A 17,573-nucleotide genomic window follows, 5' to 3' on the forward strand; every position below is an offset into this window, starting at 1 on the left:
CAAATTTGGCAATGTTCAACTGCACATATCGAATTATTTACCACGCTAACGAACTCACTAGCGTGGTAATTATTTCGATATTCCTAAGATTCTTTACAAATGACTATGATGATGATGAGGTATTTAATATATTGTACACCACTGATAGTTTGAAAATATTTGAAATAAATGAATGCTATTAAATATTACTAGAACATGTATGTTCTAGTAATGTTTACGGAGTTTTTAATTACATTCTTCAATGTTGTAACATTGAAGAATGTAATTAAAAAACAAAATCAACGAGTCAATATATTTAATCGATTATTGTAAATATGCAACGATGTGTTTTTTTTAAACTTTCAATTTTTTTTTATAAAATAATATGATCGTCTTAAAAACCACTTTCTTAAATTGTACTTGCAATGTGTCTACTAAAGTATTTTTGTGTTCCCGTACGCATATAAACAAATAAACTTTAACAATTAAAAAATACTTGTATGTACCTTGTAATCAATATTTTATTAATTATTACGATAAATATTTATAATAATAATAGAACCGAGTTCACTTTTTCATGAGTACAATCATACAAGATCGAAGATAAACAAATTGTTTGAGTTGATATTTAATTAATCTGTGTCGTAATGTTGACGGGACGTTGGTGCTAAATATTTTTTATACATATATTTATATGTTTAATGCAAACTCCGAATTTGTCCCTTATAAATTTAATATACCTAATATATGGAGATTTGTTCCACAATTCCCCACTGCATAGCATGTACTACGTTAGTTGGGACCTGTGGAATAAAATTTTAGGATCCTCACCAGTGGGAATTTGTGGAACAAGCTGGCACAATACGTCGGAAATCTCATTTGTAATTACAACCTTACTCACGGTTTAAATAATTCAAATTTGCTCTTTAGAAGTGACTGTTAGTAATTCTGACAAGTAGTTGAATGTATCTAACAGAATAATGTTCGTTATAATATAACGGATGGGAAAGGGTTATTAGATCTTTGGGTAGAGTTAAAAACGTTTGATAGATAGATGGAATAAATTCAAATACCCCGATGGGTAAAAAATTGCAACGGAAAAGGAGGTAGCGAGGGTTATCAAATTAAAGTTATAAAAGCCCCAAATTTATTTTGTACTTTGGTACAAAATAAATTTGGGACTTTTATATTTTATCTTTTTTAAACGAGAACTAAAAAAAGTGGTTGAAATAACGGGAAAAATAGTGATCTCGCGACAGCTTAACATTGCAATCGTCTTTCATATACTATTTACCTAACCAACACAATAAAATAAACAATGTAGGCTTTTACTTTCTTATAGGAAAACGTTTGGAATCACTCCTATTTAGTATGGGTCGTTATCGATTAAACAGCTAAAACGTAAAATCTATAAAACTTGGTTTTGAATATCCGTTCGATCTTGATCGAACCTATAATGATAATACCTTGGTATTATAATAAAAAAAGATGAAACTAAAGTTTAAAAGAAAAAAGTTTTATAAGTTCTAAACTCTAACTTTCTATTGATCTACTTTTGTAACTCTTAGTTATCTTTTTAAAAAGTACCCAAGTGCTACTAAAATAATTATAATATTAATATACATATTTGAAATATACATATTTTGAATTTACACTAAATGTTTCATCTCCAAAGTACTTAATCTCTTCGTGTAAACGAATCTTTATTAGAAACGCCTTTGCGTTTGTGTTACATTGGTCGTGACTTTATATGCAACATGAGGAATCATAAATCTCTAAATGAATTGGTTTTCTTCTGTTATGTGATAAGTAAGTTAACATTACTAAAGATATGAGATAGGTTACAAAGAGATAATGACTGCCTGTATTTTTCGAGACTGCTTGGATTTTATCGTTAGTGTTAAGGTCGTTGTCGGAAGTGCATTTGTCTGGTTCTAATTGTGCAAAAATCTATCTAGTTTTACTAATCTCATGAAATATAATCGGCCACGGAGGCAGTTAAAATATGTCTATAAACTCGTGTAATAGTGCAGCTTCGCATACACTAGGCAAGTTTTAATCACTTCATTTATTATTAACTATTTCCTACATTGGATTCACGATTATGTAGAGTATGCGTTACATAGTTCACACACGTATCATTTTTCACAAATTACCCAGCAATTCTTGATGCTGTCGAATCTAAAGTACAGCATCCTATCAATTGTTACTTTCACATTTCATATAATTGATGCAAAAGGTTAAAAAGTGCGAAAGTTTCTTAAAATTGTAGTATTTTGGCAGCTGAAATACGTGATAAAACAATAGATTAGTAATCAATAAATTGCGTTATCAACATTATTTTCGCATTGTGATAGTAGCACACGACATTCGATATATCTATAATAATAATTTCAGTACAGAATACTAAAAAAACCTACTTCAAAAGTCATTCATCCCCTAGTTTGCCACCCTTAGAGATGGAATGTTACTTCCAATTTAAATGGGACTACTGAGGTACCCTGTTTTCTACAAAAAATAATCATCAAAATCGGTCCTCAAATGAGTTATCGCGTTACTTAAAAAAAATACAGTCGAATTGAGAACCTCCTCCATTTTTTGAAGTCGGTTAATAATCGGATGTATTTTCTGTAACGCATGCTAAATTCGTAATGGTTGATACCTTTGTCTTAGCTAATTTTCATCTCTTTAAAACTTTTGAAGGAGCAAAGCGTTGTCAGATGTTATATTAGAACTCTCTTCGTTAAAATTAACTTATCTATACCTGGTAGCGGCTTAGGATGTTTTGCTTTTGACTTTTATACATAAATTTTAAATTATTGAATATGGTCGTCTAAATTTACACACGTGTAACAAAAATATCTAGCAGGGCCAACCAAGAGCTGTGTTTGTTATTTTTTGGAAAGTGGTGGTTGTCAAGGTGTACTTATTGATATTTTGTAGGAAGTTGAAAGGTGCACTATGCAGCTCAAATGGTGTACCTTCATTTAAATTTAAAAGAGCAGGATACAATAACAAATTGTTTTTAGAGTAAGAATCTTCTTTAATGAGGGTATGATAAAAAGAATAAACTAAATCAAGTGTGGTGAATTTTTGTATGATTTCAAATTGATCTTAAATATCAGCAAATTAGGAATGTCGATTCACGATTGTTACATATAGGAAATGAAACTATTTTTTCGGATCTAAATTGCGTGTATTTGTTTTTAAAACTTCTTTTTAGCCGACTTCAAAAAAAGGAGGAGGTTCTCAATTCGACTGTATCTTTTTTTGTATGTATGTTACGCGATAACTCCGGTATTTGTGAACCGACTTTGATGATTCTTTTTTTGTTGGAAAGAAGGTACCTTCGTAGTAGTCCCATTTAATTTTGAAGAAAATCATCCACCTCTAAGCGTGGCTATTCACGCATGAAGACTCATTTTTATAAATACCTCCTAAATTTTATTACAAGGAGCAATTATTTTAATGGTTGATTTTGCTGTTCTCCAATTCAAGGCGTTTACTCTCTCAATGTACTTTGAGTAGTGAGAACCGATTTTTATTATCTCCTGTGTCAAGTCCCGTATAGTGGCGAACTAGGGGATGAATCCGGGTTTGCGCACTTTCCGGTAACCGATTTCAATAAAACTTGGTAATTATATGTAAATCCACGTATTTGAGATCGGTTTTTTTAGTACTCTGTACTGAGATTATTTGTTTCAAGTTGTTTGAAAAAACAAATGTATACGATTTAGTTCGGAAAAAATAGTTACATTTCCAAAAGTTTGAAATGTCTATTTAGCATCGTCTATAATTATCTGATTGAGCCTATGGTAATCAATGCGCCATTTAGATTTTGCAGAGGCGTCTTGCCTTTTCGCTCCACCTTAATTGGTAGAGATTTGCTAGAGACCAATTAAGGAGACAGACATGGGCGTATAACTGTTTGGTGGGAAACAATAGCTTTTGACGTTAATAGAAATTTGAGTAAGTAGTAGCTTTATTTTCTCTTGAAATTTGTCTGGTTATTACTGAACTACTTTTTTCTAGTTACCACGTACTTTTGTTTCTTAATTAATTTTAGTGAACGCACTTTGTTTGACTGTGAAGCAGCCGGGCAATAAAAGGCATCGGATCCTTTATCGAGTTTCGAATCAGTAGTATCTGAAGTTTCTAACATGAGTGACGCTGACGTGAGAGTAAGTTAATTTTGCATTTTGATTACCTCTTCGGACGTGTTTGACATGTTAGCGTCTATTTGTTTCTGAAGTTACCTTGACAAGCTTTAAAAAATAAACGTACTTTTTAAGATCATTGTGTTAGAATAAGCTCTTCTTTAATTTCAGGGTTAGTGAGTGTCAGTAAGTAGTTCAATAAATATTTCCCTCTTTGCAGGGACTGTACATGGTAGGTCAATGGATTTGAGTTTGAGACAACATTTCCGGTGGTTAACAATTTCTCGTCTCATTTAGAATATTACATATGAAGCCTTCTATATGTTCCAAGAAGTGAAAGATGTTTTAGAGATAGATACAAGTCACGACTATGTACTTATTGTCTGCAGTGTCTTCGAAAAGGAAGGTTGTACGAGTATGTTACATTTCACCTTGTCTTAACTGTAAGCTTCATATTGACTGGTCTGCTACAATAGACCATAGGTTTTGAAGAACATAGTTTTCTATATTTTTGGCGAAAGGTTTTGGATTTTTTAATACGTTAACTGAGCGTGTATTTAGCGTTGTTTCTTCTAATCACGAAATAATGTTTTTTTTTTATAATATGAAATGACGAGATGAACAGGTCGTGCTTCTGATGGTAAGCTACAGCCTATCCATAGCAGTTGCAGTGCCACTCAGTTCTTTAGATCGCAAAGATCTGAGGCGCACTGCTACTGCGCCCGTCACCCTAACTTTTAAGTTTTAAGTTAACTAGTTCCATGTGCCTGTAATTTCACCAGTACCCTTACCCTTCAAAACCGGAACAGTAATGCTGACATTACTGCTTGGCGACGGAGTTCTTTTCTACTAAGCAGAAGGTTAAGTGGCAAGGATTTGGAGCAGAAAAAATGTGATGAAGTCTCCTGGTAAGCGAGCTCAACGGAACTGGATTTATAGTTCGAGGCAGGTAAAGCACTTGTTTCTATTCACAAATATGTTGAATAGAAACAAGCAGGGCCGAGAGCCAATCAGGTAAGGCGTAGTGTCGCGATTCAATTACCAAACATATGTAGTAATTACCACATGTTTAATTTACAAGAATATTGCAATTTATTCACGAGTATAATAATTATCGTGATTCGCGACGCATTACGAAGAAATACGAAGAGACGTAAAGTCATGTCCCATTTCTGACAACAATGTTACTGGGTGTGTTAATTTACAAACTTGCAACTTGGATTTAAAAACTATGTTCTTAAACAAATAACAACGTAAGATTTTGACAACCTCGATTACCCAATGTTTTGAAAGGTTGGGACTGGACGAAGAGGTCTCGTGTTCGGTTCCTGGTAAGATCAATTTGGAAAGTAAACTTTTCTAAATTAGTTTTGTACTGGATGTTTTGGGTAGTGCTCCGGAGTGAATTCCGTTGCTCTGGTACTCATAGCACAGCGAATGTTCTAGTTGGAGATCAGGCAGTTTTTATATTGAACATTGTGTTTAGTAGCAGTAGAGCTTCTATTTCTGCCGCCAAGCATTAATGTCAGCATTACTGTGTTCCGGTTTTGAAGCGTAAGGGTGCTGGTAAAATTACAGGCACATGGTACTTGTCAACTTACGTCTCAGGGTGACAAACGCAGAGGCAATGCCCCTCAGATCTTTGCAATTTAAAGCTCTGAGGGGCACTGTAACTGTTATGGACAGGCGTGTAGCTTACCATCAGGCGTAAGACTTGTTCGTCCCGTCACATGATGTTATAAAAAAAACATACGTTTTCGTGAGAACACAATAGCATGGCTTCATCCAAGCGAGTTAGTGACTTTAATTTTATATATGTTTTGCTGTAAAATTGTAACCAGAGCCTGAGGCTCATACACGGGCATAAAATAAATTGCAATCATACGAATGTTTTGTACATCCTGCTTATTGTAGCTCTACACATCAAGAGCGACGCGGTTTGTTTATACATACAATATATACACAAGCGTTTAACAGTTGTCAATTTTAAAAAACCGCTTGGCATTTCGCATATTTAGCTGGTAACTAAAAAGGGAGTTTCACAGAGTAGGAAGCTGAAATTCTGAAAAAGAATTGGTACGCATGCGCCGTGGGATTGATTTAATAGAACTGTCAGATAAAATGTGTGTTATTGTAAAGGATGGAATCGTACGGTTTTATTATTTATTATTTTTTGCTGTCTGAGTGACAACCTGGCAAATATATTTTTGTTTACCAATATAAACCAGAGAAATGCTGAATTATTTGATATTCGTGATAATAGAAATTCGAAGATTCCTGACCAGCGTTTCTGCAAGCGAACCGAAATCTCGCATTAAAAATAATATTAGTTTAATTTCTACAGTATATTATGATGATGGTAAGTTTCTCGCGTAATTATACAATTCATGTAAGTACCTACTAAAGCCATTTTTAGACAAGACTATAAATTTGACAATATTGTTACTAAGCATTTTAAATAAAATCATTTTCTTTGCAGCGCCATTTCGCAAGTCACTGCAAAATGAAAACGTTCATAGTACGAACCTGTTTCTCAGTTTGATTTTTAAGTACCTATAAGATTACCAGAATCATACATGTCATACAAATTTAGCAACTGAAAATTCTTGTTAGCGACTCGTATAATTCATACTGGGCTAGATAATTAGAATGCGTTGAAAGTTGTTGATACGTAAAATATATATTTATTTAGTTTTCTGAACATTTAATTCTTCCGGAAGATGTTTAGTTTTCTGAACTTTTAATTCTTCCGGAAGATGTTAAAAAAATTATCTGCATCTGGCGCGCAAAGCCAATTACCTTCTTAACGTTTGATTTCTTTTTCACAATACAATTTAGCACATTCTGAGCTCTACTGAATAATAAACACAGTATTTAACTATTTTGGAATGAGCTAATATTCATGAAGTGCAGCAATTTCTATTTTCTTTGTCAAATTTGTATTTTTTCTTTGAATGAATGAATGAATGAAATATTCTTTATTGCACATAAAATTACAATTAAAATACAATACAATAGCTTAGGTATAATAATAGTAGTAGGAAGTCAATGTGCAATAGGCGGCCTTATTGCTATGTAGCAATTTCTTCCAGGCAACCTTAGGATAGACAATTCGGATATGCAAAAGGGGTGCAACCAAAGAATATCATCATAAAGTACACTACATAATAAGTAATAATAAAAATATATACATATCCATAGATATACATATACATATACATACAAATAACAATAATATTATTAATACATACATAACAATAAATACACAATAATATTAAATGCTTATATACTTTTAAAGGAAAACGAAAAATCAAGTATAAATGTAGGAAATAAATGAAAGGATAGTAGAGGACAGACGAAATTTAGGAGTTGAGGAAGTGATCCTTGACACGATGTTTAAAGGAATCAAGAGAAGGGGATTGTCGAATCGATTCAGGGATAGAATTCCACAATCTGATTGCAGAAATGGTAAAAGAGTTGGAATAAAAGTTAGAGGTATGAGAGGGCAAGTTAAGTAAGAGAGTATCAGAGGAGCGAAGGGGATGACAGAGTGTAGAAGAGTGGAAAGTAAAGCGATCTTTAAGATAAGAAGGCGTAAAGGGATAGAACAGAATTGAATAGAGAAGTGAAAGGATATGAAGATCTCTACGCCGATGAATGGGCAGCCATTTAATTTGTGTGCGAAATTGGGAGACATGGTCAAATTTACGTAGTCCGAAGATGAACCTAACACACATATTTTGGAGCCGTTCCAATTTATTGAGCAGAGTTACTGACAAATCTGGGTAGCAAATATCTGCATAGTCCAGTATCGGGTGGAGAATGCTCTGGGCCAGAGTAATTTTGGTTTTAGTCGGCAAAAAGTTTTTAAGCCTTCTCAGAGAGAAGTGCGCACCAAACACCTTCCTGCTAACCTCAGCAACGTGCGGCTTCCAAGTCAGACATTTATCAAAAATTACCCCCAAATTCCTGACTGTATCCAAATAAGGAATACAAACACCATCGAAAACAAGTAAGCAGTCTAAGCAGACGTTTCGGGCCCTTTACAGGTCCCATGGTCACGGTTGACTGTGGGACCTGTAAAGGGCCCGAAACGTCGGTTTGTTTGAAAAAACAAATATACGCGACTTAAATCCGTAAAAATAGTCTCATTTCCTATGTGTAACAATCGCGAAAACCTAAGAACTCGATAAACTATAAGAATTTTATTTAATCCCGTTTTTAGCACACTATAATTTGCATTATAATTTATTCATCCCTGAATATGTTATGAGGATTGGTGTATTATAGGAATTTTGTACTTTTAAAATACAATAAATCGCTTTTCTTTTGAATGCGGCAAGTAAAATGTCACTTCGCTCCACTCCGCTTAAAACAAGCGCGCAACACAGCGGACTTATCTTATTTCGCTGAGTCTGCTTCGCTAAGGTCTGTTATACATAGGTGGGACGCTTTGGCTAGGGATCCTTCTGCATCTCCTCATGCAAGCGTACACTAACGGCAAATATGCAGAGGTATCCTTAGGCATGCTGAAGGATAACGTCGCGACGGCGTCGTGCTCGCGCCTATAACTTCTATTTAGTCATCTTAAACGTAACACAACAATATAGTGGAAGCACTTCTATCAAATTTACAATTGCGAGTCACGCGGAGTTCGCCCTGCTCATTACCCTTCCGCAGTGGAAGGCGGACATAGCATATATTGGTAAAAAAGTACGGCAAACAAGTCGTTAAATACCAAAAACAAAGATCCGACAACAAGCACATAGAAAAATTCGTGAAGTCCGAATGGTTTGCCAGTAGATGTCGGTTCGAATTCTGCCTGATCGAAGGAGTTTTCTGTAAGTGTTCGATCTTTGTATTAATAATTATAAAAACTAGTGGAGTAACTTCACAAAAAATAATTGAATATCATGGTGGTGAAACATCCTGACATTCAATAAAAACTTAATTATTGGTAAGATACTATAAGTTGAAAACATTCCTAGTACGTCCAAGTCTTACTTTTGGCGTGAGGCATAGGTCAACATGAGTCTTATGTTATGCCAAAATGGGGAAAATTGCTATTCGTAAAAATTTCTTTATTCTCTTAAAACACGGAGCATTTTTATCTATATAATATATCATTCTCAAAAGATTCAGAGTTAAAAAAAATTAACTATAATAGGTAGTTTAGAGGAAATATAATTACTTATCAAAATTTAATAACAATTAACTGGGTACTGTACTGTAAATATAATTACTTATTATTTTACGACTATATAAAGGAACATTTAAAAAAGTTTTGCTAGAGAAAGAATTGGCCGCGTGTTTGATACAGTTGCATATCGAATATATTTATGCGAAACTTAATCAAATTTTATCGCTTATATACAAATAGGATAACATTATTTTTAATCAATGATCTTCTGAAAATTATTATGTACACTTTCTGAAATAAAATAATTAGGAGATGTAGGCCCCCGTTATGTTAATGGTGAGTCCAAAAATATTTTAATGGTTAATATAAAGTAAAACAAAAAAGAAATTGAGTACTTCGTTTTTCTGTAGCGAACGTTATACGTTAGTTATTGATTTTGTGAAATCATTTATCAATGACAAACTCGATTTGAATAAGATTGTGGAACATGGCGATAGTGATCAGGTTACGATTTGTGATTGTGATAACTTTGATAATTGATAATATGTTGTAGGTGGTTGAATGGGTTCGCGGGCATTTCGGTAGGATTTGTCAACATGAAGACTATATTGGTGTTGATTGTTATCTACTTGTTGTACTGCGAAGGTGCCGTGAAGTTACGTCAGGACGACCAACTAAACAACCGGCCTATCATCGGCGTTCTTTCACAAGAGCAATCCTTGTTTCTACGCGAGAAATATCCAGAAGAAAACTATACTAGTTACATAGCTACCTCCTATGTAAAAGACGTTGAAGCATCGGGCGCTAGAGTCGTACCTATTTTGTGAGTAATACGAGTAGTGTTACTTTATTCAAATTATAAATTATAATTTAAAAATTAAGTGAATTGATAATTTTTTTTTTTAGAATCGGAAAGGATCGTGACTATTATGAAGAATTAATGAAAAAAATTAATGGGTGAGTGTTATTTATTAAATAACTTCCTGTGTGAAGAGTGATTCCGGTGGACGAATTCCGGGACAATGTGATTAGAGAGTGTTGCGGCGTGGAAAACGATGTAGTGACAAAGATAAAGAAATGGATGGCAAAAGGCCGTGAAATATATGTATTCACCTGTTTATACAGGGTGTAAATTTGAAACGGGGCAGCAAGGCCAGCTACCTTAATCGTTGTATTTATATGAAAACGTTTCTAGAAGACTATCCATGAATTTTGAAGATATTTTGAGTGGCATTCACAGATTTTGAAAAAATGGCACAGTCAGCAAGATAAAAGGCAATTTTTACAAAACTCTTTTTATGCCGTTCGTTCCGGTCTCTGGTAAGGATCAATAGTCTCTATGGGACCAACTGAGGTAAGAGTACTCGGAATGTTAGAAATCGCAAAATACAATTTACCATGCATTTTGTAGGGACTGCTGACTGTACCATTTTTTCAAAATCTGTGAATACGAATCAAAATATCTTCAAAATTCATGGATAGTCTTCTAGAACCGTTTTCCTGTAACTACAATGATTAAGGTAGCTGGCCTTGCTGCCCCGTCCCAAATTTACACCATGTATACATATCGCAAATAATTTAAAATAAGCGCCTTGACGTCGAGTTGCGGACACCAGCCCGTTACACCAAGTACCAAGTAATTTATTATTTTGCTTATCGAGTTTTTTTAAAGAAAAAACTTAACTTTTGTGACTATAGTAAAATTAAATGTAATAAAAAATTGTAAATAATAATATTAATAACAGTAACGCACACGTTCATAACCCCGCACTAGGGAAACCCTGTATCGCGGGTGTTATGAACATACACACATAGACAACCACAAATTACTCCCAAACTGACATAGCAATAATTGTAGACCATACAAATATTTCTCCCGGTCGAGGAATTGAACCCAGGACCTATGCGTGGCAGTCCAGCATGGTAGCCGCCGGCCACGGAGGCAGTTAAATGCGGAATGCCGTATTCGAACCACATAATCATAGTGGCGATAATACTAATGATTATACGTGGGGTGCATTATAAGTTTCCGGAATGAATAAGAAAAAAATACTGTAAATCGTCAGAAATGAATTTATTGTTTCTCAAAATATTCTTCGTTAGCGTTAATGCATTTTTTCATACGAATGGACCAATTTTGAAAACATTTATGCCACTCCTCCAATACAATATCTGAAACATATTTTTCATACTCTTAGACAGACTCTTCAGGTGATGAAAATTGTTGATCGCGTAACTGGTTCTTAATTTTTGGAAATAAATAAAAGTCACAAACTTCCAGGTCGGCACTGTACGCGGGATGGCTTATACGGTCAACGTTGTTCACCTTCAAAAATTCATTTGTTTGTCTGGCCGTGTGAGAACTGGCATTATCGTGGTGCAAGATAATACAGCGTGTACGGTTATTTTTACGGAGTTACGGAGAACCCAACAAATGGTCGTGTACCAATCACTATTCACGGTATAACGATTCTCCAAGCAACAGTTGCCACGTGTCCCGTTTTATTAAAAAAAGAAGCAATCATCCGCTTAGAGGCACTTTGCACGCGCGTCACTTTAGTTGGTTTCGGCTTATCTCAAAAGACCCATACGCTCGATTGCTGCTTTGTTTTGGGATCATAACTATAAATCCATGTTTCGTCACCTGTTACCCTATCCCACACCAAATTTGACGCCCCTTCGTTGAATCTGGTAAGCATGGTATTGCACCAAGTGACGCGATCCGTTTTTTGAGCCTCAGTCAAATTGTATGAGATCCACCGAGAACACAGCTATTTCACACCCAAATGTTTGTGTAGTATTGATGGTATTTGACTCATGCCTACGCCTAAAGATGCCTGAATCTCATGGTATGTCACATGCCTGTCTGTTTTGATCATACGGTCCACACCGTCGATGTTTTTGTTGTTCACAGCAGTGGACGGTCGACCATCACGAAATTCGTCACTGAGATTCACACGACCGCGTTTGAATTCTGCAAACCAGCTATAAATAGTCGTCTTGCATGGTGCTTCATCGCCAAAAGCAGTTTGAAGTTGAGCGAAGCTCCGCTGAGCTGTCAAATTACACTTAAAGTAATAGAAAATCATACCACGAAAATTTTCACGAGTTAAATACATGGTGATGTAGACAACCAATTTCTAAAATGAAGCCACAATGTAAAAACAAGTGACAGTCAGATGAAACAAACTGTATTCTACAGCCAAAGAGTTCCATTTTCAAATGTTATAATTATTTTTTAAAAATTGTTTAAGTGGCCAGTTTCGGAAACTTATAGTGCGCCTTATGTATTATAATTAAAAATTAATATAGCGAGCTCGCGTATGCAGTAATATACTTTCATATATTAATATTTTCGTCACGCTCTGAGGCCACCATAGATATGGCCATGCTACCCAATTTTTTTTTATTATGATATTACCCATGTAATATACGGCTAACGTGAATGATGTATATCTAATTTTTATGAATCTACGACTATTACTTAAAAAAAACATTTACGATGGCGTAGCTACGGAGAATGCTCTACAGCCAAGCCACCTATTATTAATACTTGTAGATGCAATTTTAGCTATTTTTCTGAATGTAGCTAATGCACGAATAGGTTGTCATTTAATTGTATTGTACATTCTTATGAGAATAAAGTGTCTAAAAACCGAAAATGTTCTATATTCAGAGTGTTGTTTCCCGGTGGTGCGACATATTTCAACAATTCTGACGGTTATGCTGACGCGGGGCAGCACATCTACGAAATTGCTCAACAAATGAACGACAGAGGTGACTACTTCCCCATCTTCGGTACCTGCCTGGGCTTTGAGTTGTTGATCATTTTAGCTTCTGGGCGTAGCGAAGTAGAAAATAGGAACAGGTGTTACTCTTACCAAAATTTGCCTCTACGGTTTACTACTGGTAAGTTATTTTTACATAATGGTATATCAACGAGAACACGAGTACAATACATACATTTTTATGTCGATAGCTTATCAAGGCCGATAATATAAACGGAGAGGTAAAACACTATTCTTATAAGTACACACAAATATAACAATTGCTACTTATATACGAAAAAAATGCTTCCTACAGCACACTCCGTTTAACATTTAAATAGTACCTACCTATTCTATCCCAAATGGTATGTCTCAGAGTGTTGTTGAATTTTTGATAGTCGAAGGACGCAATGAATGTTTGTGCAAAAAGGAAAAGAAGGACTGAACAAAAATTGTTGTATGTTGTAATAATTTAGGTTAGCTTGAAAAACATAATTTATAAAAAGAACTCAATCTGTGTTTGGTCAACGTAATAAAACAAATTTTGTAGCGTCATTGAAAACTTTCATAGGGGGCAGCTTCCACGACTGTATTTATACTTTCTTTTAATAATACTGACAGTTGATTACAAATTTTAAATGCATTGAGAGTTTGCTCAATTTAGAATCGTTTCGATCCAGCAGTCAAACTCTATATATAGTTTTGTAGGACTATGTTTTCTTAAGTATATTTGTACTCCTTTTTAAATCCTAAAAATAAAAAATAGGCCTCTTCTTTATTGCGCCAATTTTCACGGTCCGGTACCATCCGTATTTAGCGCGATCCCGCAAATCAGACGATATTGTTAGACCATCGCACCTTCTTTAACCAAAGCAGTCACAGAATGGTGGCTACCATACTGCTTTGATCTATCATCCGTCTTCTCGTCTAATAAAATGCCCATCTCAATGCATTTACATCATATTATAATTAATGTAATTGTAACAAAGAAATTATTTACCACGCTCGTTGTCTTGTCTTGACGAATTTTTAAAATAATTATGAAATAATTCAGATTGTCTATATGTATATTGGAAATAAAATAAATTTTGTTTTTTCATACAAACCCGTTGGTTTGTCTGAAAAAACAAAATTTGTTTGTTGTCGAAACGTTCTTCGACCATTTTTCAAGTTCTTCTGACTGAGATATGGTAAAGTCAACAACCAGTATTTAATTTTAATGCAAACTTTTCTATTTTTCATTATAGTTACAAAAGTTATTAATTTAAAATACTTTCTTTTTAATTTCCCAAAAACATTCCCTTTTACGCCACATAGGTTTTGCAAAATATTTTATTATAACAATATGAATTTTTACTGAATTAAAATTATTAATGAAAAGGAAATTAGAAATAAATTAAAACATATTAACAAGTTGTACTGTAGTTGCTTGGGATTTTTCATCAGAGAAAATATTGGCTCTCAAACTAGTAGCATGGAGAAATAATTTGCCCTGTTGAAATTAAGATTTTTTATTTTAATTTTAATGGCCGCTCTCATTAACAATATATTATTTCAGATTATCGGGACAGCAAGATGTTTTCTGCCGCACCACTGGATATACTTGTAATACTGGCGACTCTGGACGTCACAGTAAATTCTCATCAGTTTTGTATAGTTGACGACGTAAGCTTAACTTTCTAAAGCAACCTACGAGTATAGTCATAGATTCAACAACAATAATACGTAGTATCTATCACTAAAACCTGCACAGATGACACATTTTTTGTTTGTCGAGCTGTTGTGATATCTGATAATAACGGAGATGATTGTAAATATATTTAGTCTGGAATGTGTTGACAGCTCGGCATACAAAAACATTTATCGTCTGTATGGATGTGTTCATTGCTAGATAAAACAGACAATCTATACATACATATACTTCACGCCTTTTTCCCAGTCTTTCACTTGCTACGGTCCTGACACATTCTTCACCTCATCAACATGCATCAGTACGTTCATATACGGTCTTCGGTTAAGGATACTCTTGAACTGGCCCTTCTTTAGGATGGCTTCAATCAAAGCATGCAATGCACCTAACGGAAAGTGGTTGTAGAGCAATCCTAAACTGCGCTGACCTTGTGCGAACCCTACATTCGGAACACAGTAGAGTTACCTTTCAGTTGTAATACGAAGATAATGGTATCTCTGACTATCCAAAAGAGTCTGCAAAGTACTTTAACAGTCACAAAGTAGCTGCTCTAACTATAAAGAAAAGGCATATTCTTACGCTAATATTAATTATGTAGATAACACCGTTACTTAATTAATTTAGAGATTTAATTAATTTGACTTAATTAATTTTGACTTTCTCGTAACTGGAATTGAACGCATCAATTAAGCGAGTATTCTGATCTGAAAATAATGAACTTAAGCCACACCCTGTTTATAATAGTGTGTAGTTAACAGGCATTGTCTCGAGCTGACGTATACATCGTATTCATATATAATATCACCGTAATTATTTTGCCATACAGTATTACTAGCCTCAATCATGCCAAATCTTGTCAAACCTATGTGCCTTTAGAGCAAAGGGTTTCTTGTTTAAAGATATGTACACATTATAATATTTTTAGAATCTGAAGAGCCACGGTTTGGATGATGATTGGCTGGTGACGTCACACAGTGATGATCAAGACGGCCTCGAGTTTATAGCGAGTATTGAGCATAAAAGGTAAATAATTTATTAAATAAGTGTAGATCGAGGACGTAATAGTCGTCAAAAAGCGAGGAAATATTTATTGTCTACAGCTTATATACAATATTATAATGGTTTCATATTATGTTAATGAGATCGCGTGTTTAATATAAATTATCAACTATTTCAGATATCCTATCTATGGCGTTCAATTTCACCCAGAGAAAAGTTTCGAGTGGAAACTCAGTAAAAATTATCCCCACTCAGCAGAATCAATTAAGGCGAATCGTTACTTCATGGATTTTTTTGTAAGCGAGTGCAGAAAAAGCGGGCATTCTTTCAACAATGCAGCTGAAGAAAACGAGTACCTAATTTATAATTATATACCACACTTCACCGGCTTACTTGGTAGCGCTTACCACCAATGTTATATGTTGGAACCTAAGGGCGTACGTAACTAATAAATAAGTAAAAGTGATACAAAGACCACGATATATAAAGATAAAAAGATAGATAAAGCATTTATTCAGCACGTGACGTCACAGTATTACATATAACAAAAAAGGAAGAGGATATTCTACGGCAATGATCTGTCAGCGACACATCAAGTGCAACAGTTGCACTACAAATCCGGTACTATTACTGATGGAATAAGAAAGCTCTCATCGAGCATCTCGATCGAACTATTTGCGCCGCCGTCCTCACAACAACAACTTTCTTAAATAAAAATCAAAAAGTGCTACAAATACAAATACACAGACAGTGTATGCATATAAAAGCAAAAGCATAGAACAGTGAACACTTGTAATTACTACAGTATATAGAAAGCAAAATCATAGTACAGACAACAGCACATCAAGTTACACATTGACGGATATTGTTCCGTTGCACTGGAGGCGATATGCGATACTCGAACAAAAGTGCGTAGCTTTGTGTGTCGTAGACTGTATATTGAAGAGAGCAGTTTGTAAATTTGTTTGAAATTGAATAAATAAATATAAAATGTTGGTTAGCGCTTGGTTGGTGTGCAGACAGGAAAATGATAACTGAGACGAGAAGACATTGAAACATAAAACCAAAGGAATGACTTGCTTTTGGACGACGTGCTTATTGTCTGCTCCATCGCCACCATTGTTACATTAAGCTTGGCTTTGTGAACTAAAGACAATATTTTTAAACTCAATTTGAATTATGTATTGCATTTACTAATTCGTATGGGTAAAAGGCATGTTGTCCCAACATTTGCTGGCGAGAAGTCGAAAGCTGCCACGAAAAACTGTCGTCCTATATCTCGCAACCTATTTTCATTACATGCTCCAAATAAGTTTTGCTCCTGTACAGTTGTATAGAGTCGGCGCAGTATTTTCTTCTTCTACCCAGAGCGTTAATTAAATAATTAAAATATACTATGTGTATAGTAGTAAATGTATTATAAAATATTTGTTATGTAATTGCAATGTTTATAAATAAATTTCTTGTTTTACACTTCTTTCGCGTTAATACCCAGTGACAGTAGTGTGATATAATGAAATGAATGAAATAATACAACGTATGGCCTGTAGTATGTACTCAAAGAAACGAAAACCTGGATGAGTGTAAAGGTATTAAAACAGAACGAACAATAAAAGCTCAATTGCTCAAAAATAAATACAAAAGGCTATTCGGGCTCCGAATCAAAGACTCGTAACGGTACCGGATGAAGGGTTTTTGTAATAGCCTCTACACTTGATTTTAAGGTTCATATCCTGGTTTCCTACGTATTTTGATTGATCTGGTGTTTTTAGCTTTGTAAATATTAGGGGATAAACAATGGTATTATCGTTGGGGCAACTCCATACAATGGTCGAAAATTA

General features: G+C 34.5%; 1 protein-coding gene across 4 annotated transcripts; it reads left to right on the forward strand.

Moving 5' to 3' along the window:
* Positions 1–6,330: 6,330 nt before the first annotated feature.
* Positions 6,331–17,100, forward strand: LOC113227932 (gamma-glutamyl hydrolase A-like). 4 transcript variants are annotated; one of them, XM_026461031.1, is made up of 7 exons: positions 6,331–6,495; positions 9,922–10,099; positions 10,183–10,233; positions 12,953–13,185; positions 14,602–14,708; positions 15,659–15,756; positions 15,911–17,100. In XM_026461031.1, the coding sequence occupies exons 1-7, from the start codon at positions 6,369–6,371 to the stop codon at positions 16,179–16,181; spliced, it is 1,065 nt and encodes a 354-aa protein (XP_026316816.1). In that variant the 5' UTR covers positions 6,331–6,368; the 3' UTR covers positions 16,182–17,100. The 4 variants fall into 4 exon arrangements, with proteins under 4 accessions (XP_026316816.1, XP_026316815.1, XP_026316819.1 ...); XM_026461030.1 differs by lacking the exon at positions 6,331–6,495 and adding an exon at positions 8,929–8,977 and having other exon boundaries at positions 9,830–10,099; XM_026461034.1 differs by lacking the exon at positions 6,331–6,495 and adding an exon at positions 8,929–8,977 and having other exon boundaries at positions 9,830–10,099; positions 15,659–15,749; positions 16,712–17,100.
* Positions 17,101–17,573: the final 473 nt, after the last annotated feature.

This window comes from Hyposmocoma kahamanoa, unplaced genomic scaffold (genome assembly GCF_003589595.1).
Source record: "Hyposmocoma kahamanoa isolate Upper Pololo Valley unplaced genomic scaffold, ASM358959v1 220, whole genome shotgun sequence".
Classification (NCBI taxonomy): domain Eukaryota; kingdom Metazoa; phylum Arthropoda; class Insecta; order Lepidoptera; family Cosmopterigidae; genus Hyposmocoma; species Hyposmocoma kahamanoa.